We start from the raw sequence: 17,183 nt of genomic DNA, 5'->3' as shown, positions 1-17,183 counted from the left end.
GAAACATTTACTAACAGAAAAGGGGATTATGACAATCAAAGCGTGAGTGTCGGAGCGTGAAAAATTGATTACAAATCAATACCGAATAATGATACAGAAATTTTTTGCGCCCCGTCATTCGCGCTTTGATTCTCATATGTTTTTTTTTTCTGTTAGTTTTTTTTGTTATTATAAAACCAAACATCACATTGTTGTTCACTTATTTAGTTGATTAAAAGTTACGCGTTTCTCGATTATTCAGCCAGTTCAAATATTCAAAGTCACCATTTTCAATCCTGAATGTTTGACAACAAGAACACTTTTATTGTTACACTCGACCGCTCCGCCCGAGTTTCCCGACAGCGATTCGACGTAAAGCGTGAAAAATGAACGGATAACAAATTGAAAAATTACGCAGGTCGTCGGTCAATTATTGATAAGTTCTAAATAATCCGTCGGACTCTGGTGAATTCACAGTCGCGTGGATTAATTTATGAAATGTCAATTTATTAATTAAGTACGCTCGGCTGAACGCTGCGAGTCGAGCAGTCGCTTTATTATTAATCAGCCTATTATATTACGCACGCCCGCGGAGTCATAGCGATTGATATTTCGTTTGCAGTCGCCAGTTGATTTTTTCGCGTTTCGCACGTGACACACTCACAATCGCCGCTCGTCCGCCCTCTCCCCCTTCATTTTCCCTCCCCTCGCGCTGGGTGCAACGTCAACGTCGCGCGCAATTGCAAATTATTAGCGGCGTTTACCTTTGGCACTGGAATCTCCTGCAAAATGCATGTGAATTTGTCCGGGTGAATAACGAATTGTATGGCGGGCGGGATGTCTTTGATCGTAAGTTACTTTGGAAATTTTCCAAACAAAACGCTGGATTCAAGATTTATGCAGTAATGCCATTATATTCGCCGGTGCAAAACGATTTTATAAGTGAATGCAATTTAATTAATTATAACAGTTTCTCTCATATTTGACAATTTAAATTTATGAATTCGTGCGCTCGCTTCTCCGATTGCTGTCAACTGCAACTTCTCTCTTTTTCCGCATTAGATATTTTTTTCATGCGCATTCACACGTTTAGTAATTGAATGTTTACAACGTTTCTGTTTTTATACTTTTAGATTGATATTAGGTTTATCGTCACAAATTTATTTGAAACAATCTATAATTTGTGACAGAATTTTACTTACAATTTTGTGTGCTACGCAATACAGGAAATATGTGAAAAATTGGAATACACACATGTGAAATTTTGGGCACAACAATGTTTTATTTTGTTTTATTTTGATCTTCTAAATGTTCTCTGTTAGGCGGAGTTATGAATAGATTTTTATTTCGAACCTATTCGCGAATTATATGTTGGTTAAAGCGAGCTTTAGAACGGGAAAAAACTCATGAATACAGCAATATTGCTACAAAAAAAAAAAAAAAAAAAACAGGAAGATCCGGCGTCCTTTTCGATTATCGAGTGTCTATGAATACTTTACCGCACGGCCCGCAGATCCGTGTTGAAGAATAAAAAACGACGAAGTTATGTGGCTCTCCTGCGGTCGTTCGCGCATACCGGGTGTCCTTGCGGAATGAAAGTACTTGGAAAACGTGACCTCTCGCGTTCCACATATGAGTAATGCTTAGCCTGAGTTTAGCCTAAGCGGCACTTCGAGATTCCAACCAGCCCGGCCGTGCCGACTAGTCACAATCAAGAGAGGAATGCGTTTCTCTATTAGTGCGATCATTACCATAAAAAGATAGTAACCGATAAAAACATACGACGAGAGAAATAGCAATCGAAGATTACATTTTACAGAGCTACGTGTTGAGAGATTCATGAATTTGAATATCAATTTAATTTATTGTATATTATAATTATAATTAATTGCCACAATAATTTAAATTAATATTGTCCTAAATTAAATTGATATATTTATTATTTATTTATTTATTTATTTATTTATTTATTTATTTATTGCTCACTATTTATTTCATTAACATTGATAAAGAAAATACAATTGTGAACGCAAGAAAAATTGTAGGGCTGCTTTATTAAAAATTTATTTGCTTTTAACGCGTGGGGTTTCTTATATATACACTTTAATGCTTATTTAATGAGAAATGATTTAATTATCTAATTTTCACCGTTGTGGTTTTATTTCTAGATCGGGAGAGCACGATCAAGCTTGGGAAAGCGCCCCGCTTTCAAACCGCTACCCGGCCACGTGAGATCCGGTCTCGGGAGGACGGGAAAATATGAGCATCTCGTGAAGTCGAGAGCAGTGGAGTTTTTCATCCGGCAGAGGTTATCATGGAAACTGAGGAACTCACCAGACTCGTCGACGAGATCTACAAGGTGAGTGATTAATCTTTTCAACCGATCGGACGGTTTCACGTTTAATTATCGGACTGGCTGAGTACGGTTAATTATATGATACGATTAAAAAAACGAATCGACAAGGAATTTTAATCTTCAAATTAAGTTTGATCAAATGTTCGCAAATGAGTGCAATATTAATCTACGTTAGGAATGTTATAGAAGAATTAGAGAATTAAACTTATATATTTGTTGTAAGATTGGTTTCTTCGAGTTTGGATTACGATATGAAGGCTAGCGGAAGACAAATTTAAACAACGCTTTTTTTAATTTTCATATTTTTTCACATTTCTTCCAACAATTTCGACAGCCTTTCGATTGTTGGAAGAAAAAATCTTTTGGTTGAGAAATTATTCAGTCTATTGTGCACGTAGTTCTACATTTAGTATCGGCGGAGAAAAGTCTCGTCACATTTTTCACGCAGCCCAGATCCTCTCGAGTTTCCTCTTAATGGTTTAAGTGTATGGTAATTTGATGGTGCTAGGTTTGAATTACGCGAAGAATGTGATAAGACGCTTTTCTAACGATGACGAGCTTTAAAGCTGCAGTTTCCCAAGTGAAAAATTTTGTTTGAGAAATTAAAAAGCCGCTGCGATCCTTGAAGGAGCGTATCGGAAGATACGGATGAAAGATATCGACGGAACCTTTGGATTAAACGTTAATCGCGCCTTGCGAAAAATTTCGGGCGCTGCCAATAATTTCCCCGAAATCCGCGCTTTCGGCAGGATCGTTCGGGAGATTAGCCCCGTAATCAGTCCGCAGGAGTGTTCGGCATAATTATTACGGCGGTGCACGGCTGTGGCGAAGCGACGCCTCGTTACGATCTCGCGGAGATCGCATCGGAATAACGAGGTAACCGCCGGTTAACTCCGTTATCGCGCGGTCCCGGGGTTTATGGGGTCCCATCGCTGACAAGCGAGCCCCATGGCGCGAGTATATCACGCTGCGCGCAGTTATGTTTCATCGGGGTTATTCAGCAGGTGTACGACGACGGGAAGGGGGGGCGGAGGGGAGAGGTGAGAGAGTGCGTGGAACGCACCCTGTGTGGATATTAATTGGCTTCCGATCTACACGGGGAGATCGCACCCCATCTGCGCGTGCCATCGGTTTCCTCCTGTACGAGGCGTACAGAGAGTGCTACGCCACTATCGAATATCCGTCTAACCGCACATTCCTTGGCTGATATATATTAATTTTCTACGCCCGATTAATGATTAACGGATTATACTTCGAGATGTATTATGCGCTTTCCTCGGCCGTGTAGTAGTTAGAAATTTGGCGTAAATTAACGCGATACGATCTTCAGAAAAAAACTATTCGATAAATTTCGAGACAATTTTCGCAGAAATTAAAATCGTGTAATAGCACGCTTCGTATCTTGCATAGCTACTTTACGCGCGATTGTTTTTTTTCGCCTTTTGCCGAGATTTCTTGTATTATAGTTCTGTGTTTGCATATCTCTGTGAAGTCGCTTTAGAGTTTTTTCCGCAAAATTTCTCGCATATTTTGAAGTTAATTTTAAACATCGAGTTAAAATTCAGCTTGAAAAGCGTTGGGGGACGAAATTTTTTTCATTTTATTTTCATACCGGCTCTATATGAGTCATCCTGATATTCCCTCTCGTTCTCTCACCCTTCGTTGACAAGTCCTAAGTAATAGGTAAAAAGGAGGCCACGAGCTCTACGACCGATCGGCCGTCCACGTGGCTTTAACGAGGTCGCGCTCGTTGTGCATGTTCATTAGAGTGTTCATTACAACCACTCTCGTCGCCCCGAACAACTCCGGAGCCCTTAACGGCTGAGAGAATTAATTTTTAATATCTCCCTTCCTTCACTTTTTCCACCTTCGGAAGAAAGCTCCCGCAGTGAATTAATCTTTCTCTTTTTTGCTCCTGTCGGAGAAAAAAATTCATTAGCATGTCGCAATATGGCGCTATTCGACGCAATAAGTCGCGCGTGATCGCTGATATTTCCTTTTTTTTTCTTTCTTTTTCCTTTTAATAAAATAATTTTACGTCTGATTTATGATTAATTAAAAGAAGTTTCGCGTTTAAAGAGATGCGTTTTTCTCTCGTCAAAATAATAATTAATAATAATTTATTATGCATTTTGTAAGAAAATATAACGAAATATTAATGTAATATTCAAGAAACTATGGTATATAGAATTTACTGCAATAAGAAAATTAGTATAATGCGTTGTATTGTTGTTATAATTGGAAGTTATAACAGGAGTCCGAAGCTACACACGCCAAATGGTCCCCTCGCGCGGTTATTAAAATGGCTGTTTAATTTTAAGGAATTTACGACGCTTTGGAGTATCGCGATTTATTAAGGAGTAACCGCGGTTTACCGCGGAGCATGCATTATGCATTAACGTAATCGGAATGAGCGCGCGATTTAAATATTTCTTGCATTAATCAACGACGGGGTTCATCGACCGTAGCAGCGTTTTTACAAACCTCCTTTACGCGTTTGATTTATTTCCGCGTCGCCGCCCATAATTCCCGATACACGGCGAGTGCTTAGACGATGACTTTTTGATTTATATTATAATAACGCGCGTTGTAATTCAAGTCGCGAGGTGTACGGAAAAAAAGAATGCCGATTGATCATCGGGAGCATCGTAAATCTCGCGCTGCTCGTGAACGAAACCGACGATTTGCCACAAAATTATTTGCGCTTTAACGTTTCAGTTCCGTCGCGAGAAAAATATTGCCGGCGAAATTTCGCAACTGGTTTGGAGGGAAAAAAGGGAAAATTCGCCTCTGTCGATACGGCCGATTTCAATTTCGTCACGTCAACCGTGAAAGTTTTTGCGCATTATCGATGGAACGCACGAATCGATATCTCTTATTTGAGTTAAAATTATTTTCCATTTAAAAGTGTCGCTTAAAATAAAATTATAGGTAAATGATAATAATGATTATTTATTTCAGCTCTAATGTGTTTACTCCGACATTTGAAAATACAAATATTTGCGTGTAAATGCTCGACATCGTGGAGCATCGATTTTTTTTTAACCCGTTGCTCACTCGATTTATCGAAAAACTCGTGCAAAAGAGAGGTGGGAGGGCGGGCGTCATTGGCGTAAAATATTCCGGTGGAAATCAAACAGGGGGCGGACTGCATAAACTGCACTCACGGTGCATCTGTCGCGGAGCGGGTTGAAATATCCAGAGTTATTACATGTCCGAATTGCAGGGTAAATATTTCGCCGGCCGCGCTCGCCGCTCTCTCTCTGTTTTGCATCAGACGCGGGAATAAAATGCCGGCGCCGACGAAATCAGGATGTAAAAATTGCAATGAAAACCGTGACGCGTCAAGATTGATCCCGGAACATACAGCGAGGATGACGCGCGGCGGCCGGAATCCAGAAAGCTGCATCGCGCGAATTACATCGAACGCTCCGCTATGCCGGGTATTATTTAGCTAGTAATCGACTATTCGAATATCGCTAGCAATTACGAATTCAGAAGCCACGAGAGATAGCAATTTCGCATAAAACTATCGACAAGGAAAAATTGAACTGTCGCTGTTATTTTTTTAAATAAAACTTGCGACCAGGAAAGATGAAAATTTGAAGGTCAAGTTTGTCACACAGACGATTTACAATTCGACGCGGGATAAAAATTCGATGCAATATTAGCATGTAAACTATCCGAAGTTGTCTAGAATGCCCCCTCTCCCCCCCCCCCCCCCTCCCCCCCGTTCTCTCTCGCCGAAGCGTCGATTCAAGGATATTTGCGGGAAAATATAATACACCACGGGCCGATCCGGACGGAGAGAAAGAGAGAAGGAGGGGAAAGAAGTTTGTTACGTGAGTGCGCGAAGAGGGAGCAGGGAAAAAGGGGGGAAAACTGGGAGGAGGAATGTAGATTCCATCCACCGCGCCCAGGTCGAGATGGTCGCTCATAAATATTCATACGGGATTCCTGAAGCCAGGAAAACATTCATTCCTGCAGAAGCGCACATGTGTGGTCCCCTTTCCCGCATCCCTCGCGTGCATTCGGCAATCTTGTGACCGGCCAATGGAAAAGTGCCGACCAACGGCGGGGAAAAACTCCGGAATTACGACTTTTCCGCCGAGATCTTTCGCGAGACCCACGCTTTTTTCGGGACGAAAACACAAGCTTCCCGACGCAAATGTTTTTTAACGCGCTTGTAGGCTGTTTTCCGTTATTTCTCTTTCCAGGCATCAAAATACAGTTTTATTAAAAGCGAGAAGAATTGGTGGAAAGGAAATTCACCTGACAGGAGAAAAATATTGTTATTATCGTTATGTCGACATTGCGTGATATAAATTATTTGCGTTTTAGCAGAATAATGTTGACGAATATGAGTGGACGTAATGAATCGCGTTTATTTAACTCGATTAACTTTATGAAATTTTTTGGGGTATTTTTAATAATTCTAATAATTGTGAAGAAAATCGCGTCTGTTTGGTTAATTTTTTTAAATTAATAATTTTAAAAATTACAAAGTTTAATAATTCTGACAATACTAATCTTATATGCAAAAGACTATTTCTTTCAAAAGAAACTTTAAGACCGTTTTAAGACCGCAAACTCTGGAAGATTACGTTACGAAAGAGATATGTGGTTAGTAGAAGCTTGAGAATCGGCGCTTTAACGTGAGAGGCACGTACCGAAAAAAAGTCGGACAGTCGGCGATCGTAATAATTTTACTACGGTGAAATTGCGCGACACGCTGTAGACACCGCGAAGGCGAGGTGAAAGCGAAAACGCGGTAAATCTGACAATGGCCGTCCGACACAGCGCATAGAGTCCCTTTTCCGACAGTTAAAAAACATCCTGTTTACGGAAGCAGTTCGTCCTCGAGAAAGCGCACGAGTTATGCGCGAAAAAAATGTCGCTGAACTTTCATGACTGTGACGGAAAATGATATTTAAACCCGAGGCGACCGTTAATAATATTTAAACGCGACCCGCGAGATAATTCCCAGTGAATTATTGATAAGTTAATATTATCGGAATAATATAGATACGCTTGAATATTGTTGGGCTAATAAAATTATTATCGATCACTATTATTACTAAGTTGATAAATGATTGATGTGTATTGTAATAATGTAATTACTCATTTTATTCGATCAATGCATAACAGAAGCGTTCACGCAAATTAAAAGTAAAAAAAACTACACTTTGATCTCGCGGCGAATCCACTCTTTGACCGCGATGTTGCACAATTCTGGAATTTATAAATCCGTAACGGCGATCGGTGAAAGGAAGAACAGCGGATAATCGGGATAAAATTCCGCGTCTCGATAGAAAAAGCGTAATGGTCGGGCACGAGAGTAACTGTTCACGGGCGATCAAGAAGGTTAATCGAGTAAGCTGAAGTGATCGGGAATGAGTCAGAGAATGAATTGCAGAGCTTAAGACATAGCCATTTGCATGTTTAATTCAGTTTGATTTCTTTAAAATTTCCGCATATTCTATCTGTCGCCGTGTCATCGATAGACATTATCGATTGATCGATTAGGTTGTACAAATTCGCGGAAATCGCGGACTTTTTGCGGAAAGCAGCGAGATGCGATCGAAAGCACGGTTGCGTGTCGCAATTGGACGTCCGCGTTCGCGGCTTTTCCGCGATAATGACGCGTAGAAAGTTAATAATTAAAGACGTGCGCGGCTGCTTTCACGCGACAGCGATATTCTCGCCGCGGACTCGCGGTCTGTAATCGGCCGTAAAGCTGTAACGAGACCGTTCACCCCGCAACAAATCGGACGTAACCGACTTCGCTCGCGCGATGGCTAACAGCAGTTTCCAATCCGGCGATATTGCCCGGTCGGAGCAACTCGTATTCCCCGGCGTTTCAGCGCGCCGGCTAAGCATTCCGATTGATTTCCCAAGTCCATTCCGAGCAGTCTTAAAGCGGCATTTGCATGCCTGAATTCTTATGTTCGCGCACCCTCGAATCTGAAATGTTGAATTTCGGATTATCGGAGAGAGTTACACGCTTAGAACTTGGATATGGAAATTGTTCTTCTTTCCTCGAAACATTGTGCAGTTTTTAAGCGATAAATAGATTCTTACATTTCTAAATTTGTGTTTTTTGAGACGAGTCTCTGGTCCGCGAAAATTTTTCCGGAAGATTCGAAATGTTCTAAGCAATTTTCAAACAATATCACAATCTACCATAGTTTTGCCGAAACTTCAACGTTTTAAATTTCTAGAATCTGTGCATGTCAAAAATGTTTAGTTCTTCAAATTCTCGTGCGAAATTCGTGATATTTTCGAAACGAATGAATCGAGAGTGAAATGTTGAAACGATCGATTCTCAAGAGATAGATACATGATTCAAATGCTCATTGCAATTTTATATTTTCTAAATCGATACAGGCAATAGATGTTAGAGAAACGTGGAACATATGCCGTAGAAAGTACAGCCCTGGATCGGGCCCCGTTTTAATCGCAATTCACCGACGAGAAGTGGCCGATCTCTTCTCGAGTGGCCGGGCGAAAGCGACTTTCTCGTCGTTCTGCGCGATCTTTCGCATTCCGTTCTTTACAATTCCGTGTCTATGCCTTCGTGCTCGAGTCGATAGTTTCCTTCGCGGAAACGCGCGTTTCCCCGCTCCGAACATTTTCAACTGTGAACAATCGAAAACCCGACCGCTCGAAGTTCCACAAATTACCAAAGTTGTAAGCATTCGAGTTTATACAAGGCAATTAAGGTTGTGTGAGTGTGATGTACGTTTAACACGATTAATTCGATTCAATTTAGAGATATAACAGATAATTAGCTCTTTGACGTCGGCATTTTGCGAGGAAAAGTCATTAAAACTTTATTTAATTTCAATTTTATTTAAATTATTTATTTTAATTAAAATATTGAAATATATCAAGTATTAAAACTTAACATATTAAAATATTTTGAATATTAAATTTCATTCAAAAATTGCGACATAATACACTCATTAAAATTTATATTCATTAAAATTGCGATAGGGGGTTAAATTACGAGGAATACATTTTCCTAGGCTTCTACACACATCGCAACGACTGTCCTGAACGAACAAGCGACTTAATTAAGAATTTGTTAGATAACATCGGAACACATGATAAGAACGGCACTTGAGGGATTCGCATTTTATCTCGTTTCGTCGAAAGAGCCCCTTCTCGCGATAAGAGAGATGGTATTGCGTTGCACTTATTTCGCCAGAAGCACGTGGTCTTCTAGGTAACTTCCACGAAGACGTTGAAAACCAGTTGGTCGACTGACCCACCTGGGACCATCTACGACCTTCTGCATCGTCGACGTACAACGTGCTTGCACTCTACATTGCACAACCAGTCTCGGTGTAACGCGGCACGAGCATCACGAGCAGGAAATTACTGCGCGCCTTTCTATTTGTTCGTTGCTCATAGAACACGAGCGAAACTTGGAACTTTAGGTTCTTGAAATGAAGATCTTCGGCTTAGATTAGACCACTAACGTTCTAATTTCTTTATTTTTTTTCGAGAATTTTAATACGCATTTTGATATTAAGAAGAAAATTGCGATTTGCAATTTTTCATATTTATTATTATTTTTGAAATTATAGCTTTTTTATAAAAATTTTTTAAATTGTTGAGCAACTCTTTTGTGCTTGCAAGCTTTTAAAATTATGAACAATTCGGATTTGAAATCTTTGAGTTTTGAATTTCTATTATCGCGAGAAGCCGAACTTTTTGATACTCACGGAATTCGCACGATCGTGATAATCGTTCCCAGGTCGTTAAATTCGCAGGTACCATAATCTCGGCTCAGTCGGGGATGCTCCGGGCGTTGGATGATGCAATTTTCAGACTATCTCATCGGAAAACCGAGCACGTCCTTGCCGATGCACGCATTTATCTCCGTGAATTTCTGGTGCGCGCTATTTATTTATTAAAAATTTCATTTCGATCGCGTACGTGCCGGCGCATCCCTTGTAGGAGATAAATAAATGATCGCAAGAGGGAGAGGGAGAAACAGAGAGAGAGAGAGAGAAAGGAAGAGAGAGAGAGAGAGAGAGAGAGAGAAAAGGAGCGAGCACGGTGTAAAGATCTCCTCGGGAAACTCAATTTCGCGATCGTCGGACGAGCTTTTCTCGAGCTTTTCTGCTGCTCGCGTAAATCTCCGCGGACCTTTTTTGAGGAGGCTTTCTGTTTCTTCTCTCCGTTTCTTCGGTCCATCGTCGGAAACGAAAAGGGCAACTTTTCGCCGGAAACTTTCCGCTCGATTCGCACCAAGTGGCCCGCCCGGAGTTCGTCCAATGAATTTCGCTGCGCGTCGCATCGACTTTTATTCGCGTAAGCGCGTGAGTGTGAAAATTCCAAGTTTCGGAACTTTGGCGTGCCGAGACTCGTTTTCAAAAGCCTTTAATTTTTAGACAATTGAAACATAGCGTTTCACGTTCGTCACAAAAATTCTATTCGAGACAATTCGTGCATAATGTTCTCCGTCGATTTTGTTTCACGGAATCCAACAGTATCAAACAGAGACTTTGCGAAAATCGCATTGTTATCTGGCACAAAAATTCTTTAGCGCAAAAGTGCTTTCGTTAGTTCCGGCAGCTAACGCGATTATCCGCGGAAGAGCCAATTAATGATAATTACGCGTTATCGCGCTCGTCCGGATTATTCGTGCACGCCGTTCGGTTAACTTTACGTATTGACGCTACCTCGAGTCCCCGGGCTTAATTAGGACCAAAACTCATTAAAGCCCGCGAGTGTCTCTAATTTGTCAGGCCCGTCGGGGGAAATAGAGATGGAAAGAGCAAGAGAGAGAAGAGAAGGGGAGGTAGGGAGGGAGAGCTTTCGTTTCGTTGCGGAACGAAACGATTAAATGGCGTCGTCTGTCGGTAACGTATGTGCAATTATAAAGGCGCTGCTTGCGGATGACGTCCTTAATGAGTAATTAAGGACCCGCGCGAATTTCTAAGGATTACATCTGTTTTACCGGGTCCACTCCCGTTCCCGGGAATAACTTCATCATACTTGATTGATGTTCGCGCGATTAAAGATTTCAAGAGGACTGAGAGCACTCTTGCGAAATAGACGTGCATTCGAGAAGATTTCTCAAAGCAAGAAAAGGGGAAGTACACAAAATTGGCCGTTATTAGAACTTATTAGCAGTGAAATTTAGCTCGAATATTTTTGCAGATTGTTTACTGTGGGAAAAAGCTTGAAATTCTAAGGAAATTTATTTTCTACTTGAAAAATTCGAGGACTTTCTGTCGGAAAGTCGGTTTCTTATTTTCTTGTCTGCTTCTTAATTTTTTAACGAGTTTAAATAGAAAATATTAAAAATTTTGTTCAGCACACAAAAATTTACTTTTACTTTGCACGTAAGAAGCGCTTTATTTTTGTCTGGAAGCTTCATTGAATAAAATTCTTGGAAATTGAGGAATTCCTCGGCGTTCGAGTGGATGTGCCGTTTTAATTTCAGAAGTACAAGAATTTCTCTCATTTGCGGAAGAAATTATTCGTGCCTGTGCAAGAAAAACGCGACGCGACTCGAAATGAGCGCATTGACCTTCGTTGCACCTTAGCTGTATGCACATGAGGATTGAGTTTGCATAAGATTGCGAAACGGACAGACCGCACTTGCGTGCGCAATCGCGCGCCAAAAATTCGACCGGTTTGACATGCCGGTTTTCCTTGGTGCTAACGGTATACCCGGCTGCTATCGCTTCCACTTCTTACAGTTCGTTCCAGATGAATGCACAAGCTTCCTTCTTTCCTTCGCCTGGCTTGTTATTTTCCTTTTTAACAGAAGTTATTCGATCGGTTTTCTGTCGCTTTGCAAACCGATTAACCCCGATTATGTCGGGCTAAATCTTGGAGGCCTGATTTCTTTCCGCCTCCTCTTTTTATTGCACGCGCGAGTATAGAAATTATACACGATACATGCCGTACAAAACACAGGTAATCATCTTGAGAATTTGTGATTGCAAAAGAAAATCTTTGATACGATCAAATGAAAAAGTCGTTTCCGTTCCACTTGACAGATTGCTCTGGAGAAAAGGAAGAATAAAAGTGTAGACACGTGTTTGGTCTCTCTCGATACTTTTAAGTGATCTATAATTTACGAATTCTAAAATAGAGTTCTATTTAAAATTTTATGCGTCGCGTAATACACGAAGCGCATGCGAAACATCAAAACACACACATGCGTAAAATCCATATCCGTACATTTCTATGTATGTGTTTGTACGCGTGTATTCCGATTTCCCCTCTGTTTTCTATCACGTGAAATTATAGATAGATTTCTGTCGCGCTTCGTTTCAAGCTAGCTTCAGCAATGCAAAACAATTAAGAAAAATTCTTCGCGAGAAAAGTGGAAGAGTTGGATGTAACGTGCAATCTTCCGGGCAAAAAATTCAAAAACGCAAGACATCGGGTATTTATTATCGTGGCTTTTACAAAATGTACGTTTTAACTGATTCGTTACAGCCTGATTCGTCATGCTATAATACCTGTCTTGTGGTTTCAACGTACGATAACGCCGGCGGAATAGGAGAGTCGACTGTCATAATAATTGTGAAGGAATCATTGTGGTTGAGAGACACTGCGGGCATTTTCACTCTCCTGACCAGAGTCAGGCTACATTTTTGTACGTTCACTGCAGCAACGTCATTCTCTCTCTCTCTCCCCCCCTCTTTCTCTCTCTCTCTCTCTCTCTCTCTCTCACCGCAGCAGTTAGGCTCTTTCCCCGTTTAACGGTAACCGCGGTGAATTACGACCACAGAATCCGCGCCTCGAGAGGATCCCTGGGCAAGACCATCCACCGGTAAATCCTCCTCGCTGAGGAGGTCACCGGGTCGTCCAGCGAACCTGCATCTTTCTCTGTCCCTTTCTCAGTCTCTTTCGTTTCTCTGAATGAAGACGGAAATAAATGGTTGCTCAGAGCTACTATCGCGCGGTAGTCGATTGTTCTCACGAGTGTTTTGACAAGAGATAAATTACTGATATTAAATTGCATTGTCTCGTAATCTGCAATAATTATTATTTGTTCGGTAAACATTTAATTTTACACAAGCGCATCTTCCTTCCGGCAAATTTCTGATCGAAGGGGTTTAGCTGTCGCAGTGTTTACTATCTGGAAAAACCTAGAAAATTCTCCAAGAATTTGTTTCTGCTCGAAGAAATCAGGGAATTCTGAAGGAATGTCATCGGTACGTGGAGAATTTCCGTCGAGCATGTCTCTCCGGAGATTCTGTTTTTAATTTGCGGCTGGCTGATCAGCTCTTCACTTCTTGCCAATATTTTGTAAATTTAATGCTCGAAACTCGAATGGCTTTCTTTTTCTTTTTTGCTCTCTCTCTATGAATATTTCTTGAAAGAGTTCCCTGAACAAAATTAGCATTTTCTTTCAAATTCAGAACAGGTGCATTTATTAAAAAGTATTTCATTTTTTATTTAAAAATCGGAAAACTAAAAAAACTTTTTTTCAACTTAGAGATTTCATCAAGATATATAATATCGAATGTTGCATCAAAATGTACAAGTTGAAAATATTGCTTCATAAATTTCGTGAAGAATTTCGTTTCGCGAATTGTTAAAAAGAATTCGATTGCAGCATTACCATAGTCATCATACATGACGATACACCTCGTTATCGCGCAACCACACGTGAGGAATGCTAACTATCTGCGGAAAATAGATTTTAACGACTAAACAGGAGTGGCCATTGAGCAAGACGAGGAGAGTCCGCACGCGGATGTTTGCGCGCGGCGGACACGCACGCTAAATTCATGCAACGCTATCCCGTTAGTCGACATTCATCGGCTTCGACTTTATCTCCGGTTTTCTGTCTCTCCTTCTCCCTTCTTCGCTTCGAAGTGGCCGTACGCCAATAAGAGATGTTAGAGAGGGCTGCGTCCATTTCGCTCGCAGTGCCCAGTTATGCGAACTGTAACGGAATCGGCCGACTAAATTTACCGCGGCCTTTTATCGATCGCGGCACGAACTTTCGGTCCCCGGCGACGACACTTTTTACTTCGCCGTAAATCTCGAAAAAAACAAATCGAACCGCCGCGATTTATGGCGCGCACTTTGAGTCATAATCCGGGCGTTAGAGATCGGGGGAATTTTCGCGATAAAATAATGAATGGCAGACGCCGTAAATATTAGAGGCGAAATATAACTGGGATAAATAAACGCGCGGGTGATGTGAATGGCAAGCGGATGACGTAAATGAAGCGCGGTAACGTAAATAATATGAGCGACGTAAATAACGAAAGGTGAAATTATAAAAATTGCTTGTGCAAAAAAAGCGCGAATGATCGATAATACATGCGCAATTGCGGCGTCCTTTCGCGGCGTGTCGCGTCGGAATTCGGAAAAATCGCGCTTGAGAAAATTACGCTGGCGAGTGCCAGCGTTTATCCACGTTGCATAACGCATCGTTGAGTCCAGGCACGCGACTCGACTGGCCTGATCTTTGATATGCATGCAACGTTCTCTCGGATTACCTGAATAAAACCCTTTTTTCAGATAAGAATTTTTATTTATATTTGTTTTACGCGGAGTGTCGAAAAGCTGGTTTGGAAGTCTCGTTGTGAAATTGCGCGTCTCACGTCATCACTTTTGCCTGAACGTCCGAAACACTGTCGTACCGCTTCTATTTCATTTTCAATTTGGGAAACAGAAGGAAAAAAAGTCCGCCGGGACGAAGCCCAGCAAATACGTCGGTGAAACGTTTTCTGTTTCCCAAATTGAAAATAGCCGTGAAAGAGAAGCGGTATGACAGCGTTTCAGACATTCGAGCGGAAGTGACGAGACCGCCCAACCGTGTTTCAATAACAAGATTTCCGAGTCTCAGCATTCACGTGAATAATCAAAATTATGTATTCCGAGAAATGTACGTTGGCGACTAATATAAATACAAATGTCTATCCGAAAATTTTGAATTTTTATTGAAGCAGCCTGAATACTTATTGTACAAGCCGTGTACCTATGCGCGCATATCGCGAGATATCCATCTCTCGACACACGGAGCCGAGTCGATTCTCGATATCGTTCGTTCACCTCGTGAACACATTCTTTCACGACAGCGGCAATTTTGCCCCGCGGCGTTCGCTCCGAGTTGCGTAAGAATATGCGGCCGACTGTACGGCGTGCCGCAGCGTAGACACCTAAAGTCTTGGTTCTCGCGTGGAATAATTAATTAACCGACGGTAATATTACCGTTATTATTTTTATTATTGTGATTTAATGTTGAAACAAACGTTGGGGAATGCAATCAAATATAATAAATCTTGTTAATTTTTTTCTTTCGTTTGCGAGTAACAGTTTTATAATTTCGAATCGACATTCCATCGGAATGTAAATGGAGTCTTCACAGCCTCAGATTAATTTCTGATATTATTCATACGCGCTGCCAAGTGCGGCTTGGCTCTGATATGCTTCTGCACTGAACGATGAAGTATTGGTCGCGACGTAGAATATTGATTTCACGAGCGTTAATCAAGTGATCGTGGTTTTTTGAGGAACGAATTCGATCGCGATCGTCACGGCGGCGGGAGCAACGGCGCGCGCGAATTTCCAGGCGGAAACGCGGAAATAATTGGCGCGCTATCGAATCGAACGACGGCGTCGTTACCTTCCGACGCACCTGACGCTGGCGGAACCCGTCGGCCCGGGGGCAATACCGAAGGTCGAGGGAGGGGTGAGCCGAGTTTAATTTAGCCGTCACGCTCTTACCGAGATCGATACATCGTAACCGCATCAGCGGAGTTACGCCTCGTGAGTGCCACCTTAACTTCGACGGCAACGGCGACGCGCCGCGCCGAAAGGAAAGGAAACCCCAAACCAGATTCCGCTTCCGGAACGACGCCTGACTTGCCGTGACGCCGGCAACATGGCGGAAGCTGCCTTGAGCAATCGACGGACGATCCCCGGCATGTTTTTGTGTACGGTTCGGGAAAACATTGATCCTAACTTCAGTTAAGTCGACTTAACCGAGATTTTGGGATTTGTCTTGGGCGCAGTAGGGTTTGTGTATTTAGAATTTCTTGAATTGGAACGTCGAGGAGGGTCGAAAACTCGCGGGAAAACTTTGCGCCAGTTTCGAATGTTTAGCGATTAAAGTTTTGTACATTTCGTTGGCATAAATGTTTTTAAATTAGGAAAAATAGCGGAAATTTTCCTACTGTTCACGCTTTAGACATTTTTTCCCTGAAATTGGGATTTTTTTGGATAAACAAATTTAAGGAATTCGATTGTGTGTGCTCGTGATTCTTCGAACTGTCGAATCTTGCATTTAAGTTTCGCGTACAGTGCTTGAACTTTGATATCCAATTTATGCTATCAGTAGCAGTTATCCGCTATTAAATCAGTTTCCGTATTCACTGTGTGGCAATAAAGTCTATTATAACTTTTCCATCGATAAAACTGAGTACACACACCGGTTTTGAAGAGATAATTACATTTCCAGAATATTCCGCCATTAATTCGCGCTATTATCGCCAATTATCCGTTGGCAAATAATTCATGCGTCTTCTAATGCAACAAAGCATTTCTGTCATTAAAAGCGCTCGCTAAAGCATTTCTATCACGAAATATTTCTGTGATGCGTTTGCCAAAGTCCTGCCATAAAGTAATTATTGTCTATTTGATCCATTTTGTTGAATTATTTATCCATGTAGCTCTGTTATTAATTGTCTACCGGCAAACAATTTATGCATTCGCTAATATAATAAAGTTGTCCGTATAATTTCTGTATTAATAACGTCGAACTTGTCGACAGTGCAAAAAATAAACTTGTACTTCGAAATTTTAACGTTTGACGTTAGTTTAAGGATGCTTGTCGTGTATTAAAATCGCAAAAATA

General features: G+C 41.4%; 1 protein-coding gene across 4 annotated transcripts in view; it reads left to right on the top strand.

Moving 5' to 3' along the window:
* Positions 1 to 17,183, top strand: part of IRSp53 (Insulin receptor substrate 53 kDa) — an 80,973-nt gene that overhangs the window by 10,489 nt on the left and 53,301 nt on the right. For all 4 annotated transcript variants that reach the window (XM_067358380.1, XM_012360132.2, XM_067358378.1 and 1 more), the window contains exon 2: positions 2,148 to 2,338. In XM_067358380.1, coding sequence (XP_067214481.1) covers positions 2,294 to 2,338 — 45 coding nt within the window. In that variant the 5' untranslated portion in view covers positions 2,148 to 2,293. The remainder of the gene's footprint in view (positions 1 to 2,147; positions 2,339 to 17,183) is intronic.

This window comes from Linepithema humile, chromosome 6 (assembly GCF_040581485.1).
Source record: "Linepithema humile isolate Giens D197 chromosome 6, Lhum_UNIL_v1.0, whole genome shotgun sequence".
NCBI lineage: Eukaryota > Metazoa > Arthropoda > Insecta > Hymenoptera > Formicidae > Linepithema > Linepithema humile.
The sequence above is the reverse complement of the archived record's forward strand: the minus strand, read 5'-3'. Positions and strand labels throughout refer to the sequence as shown.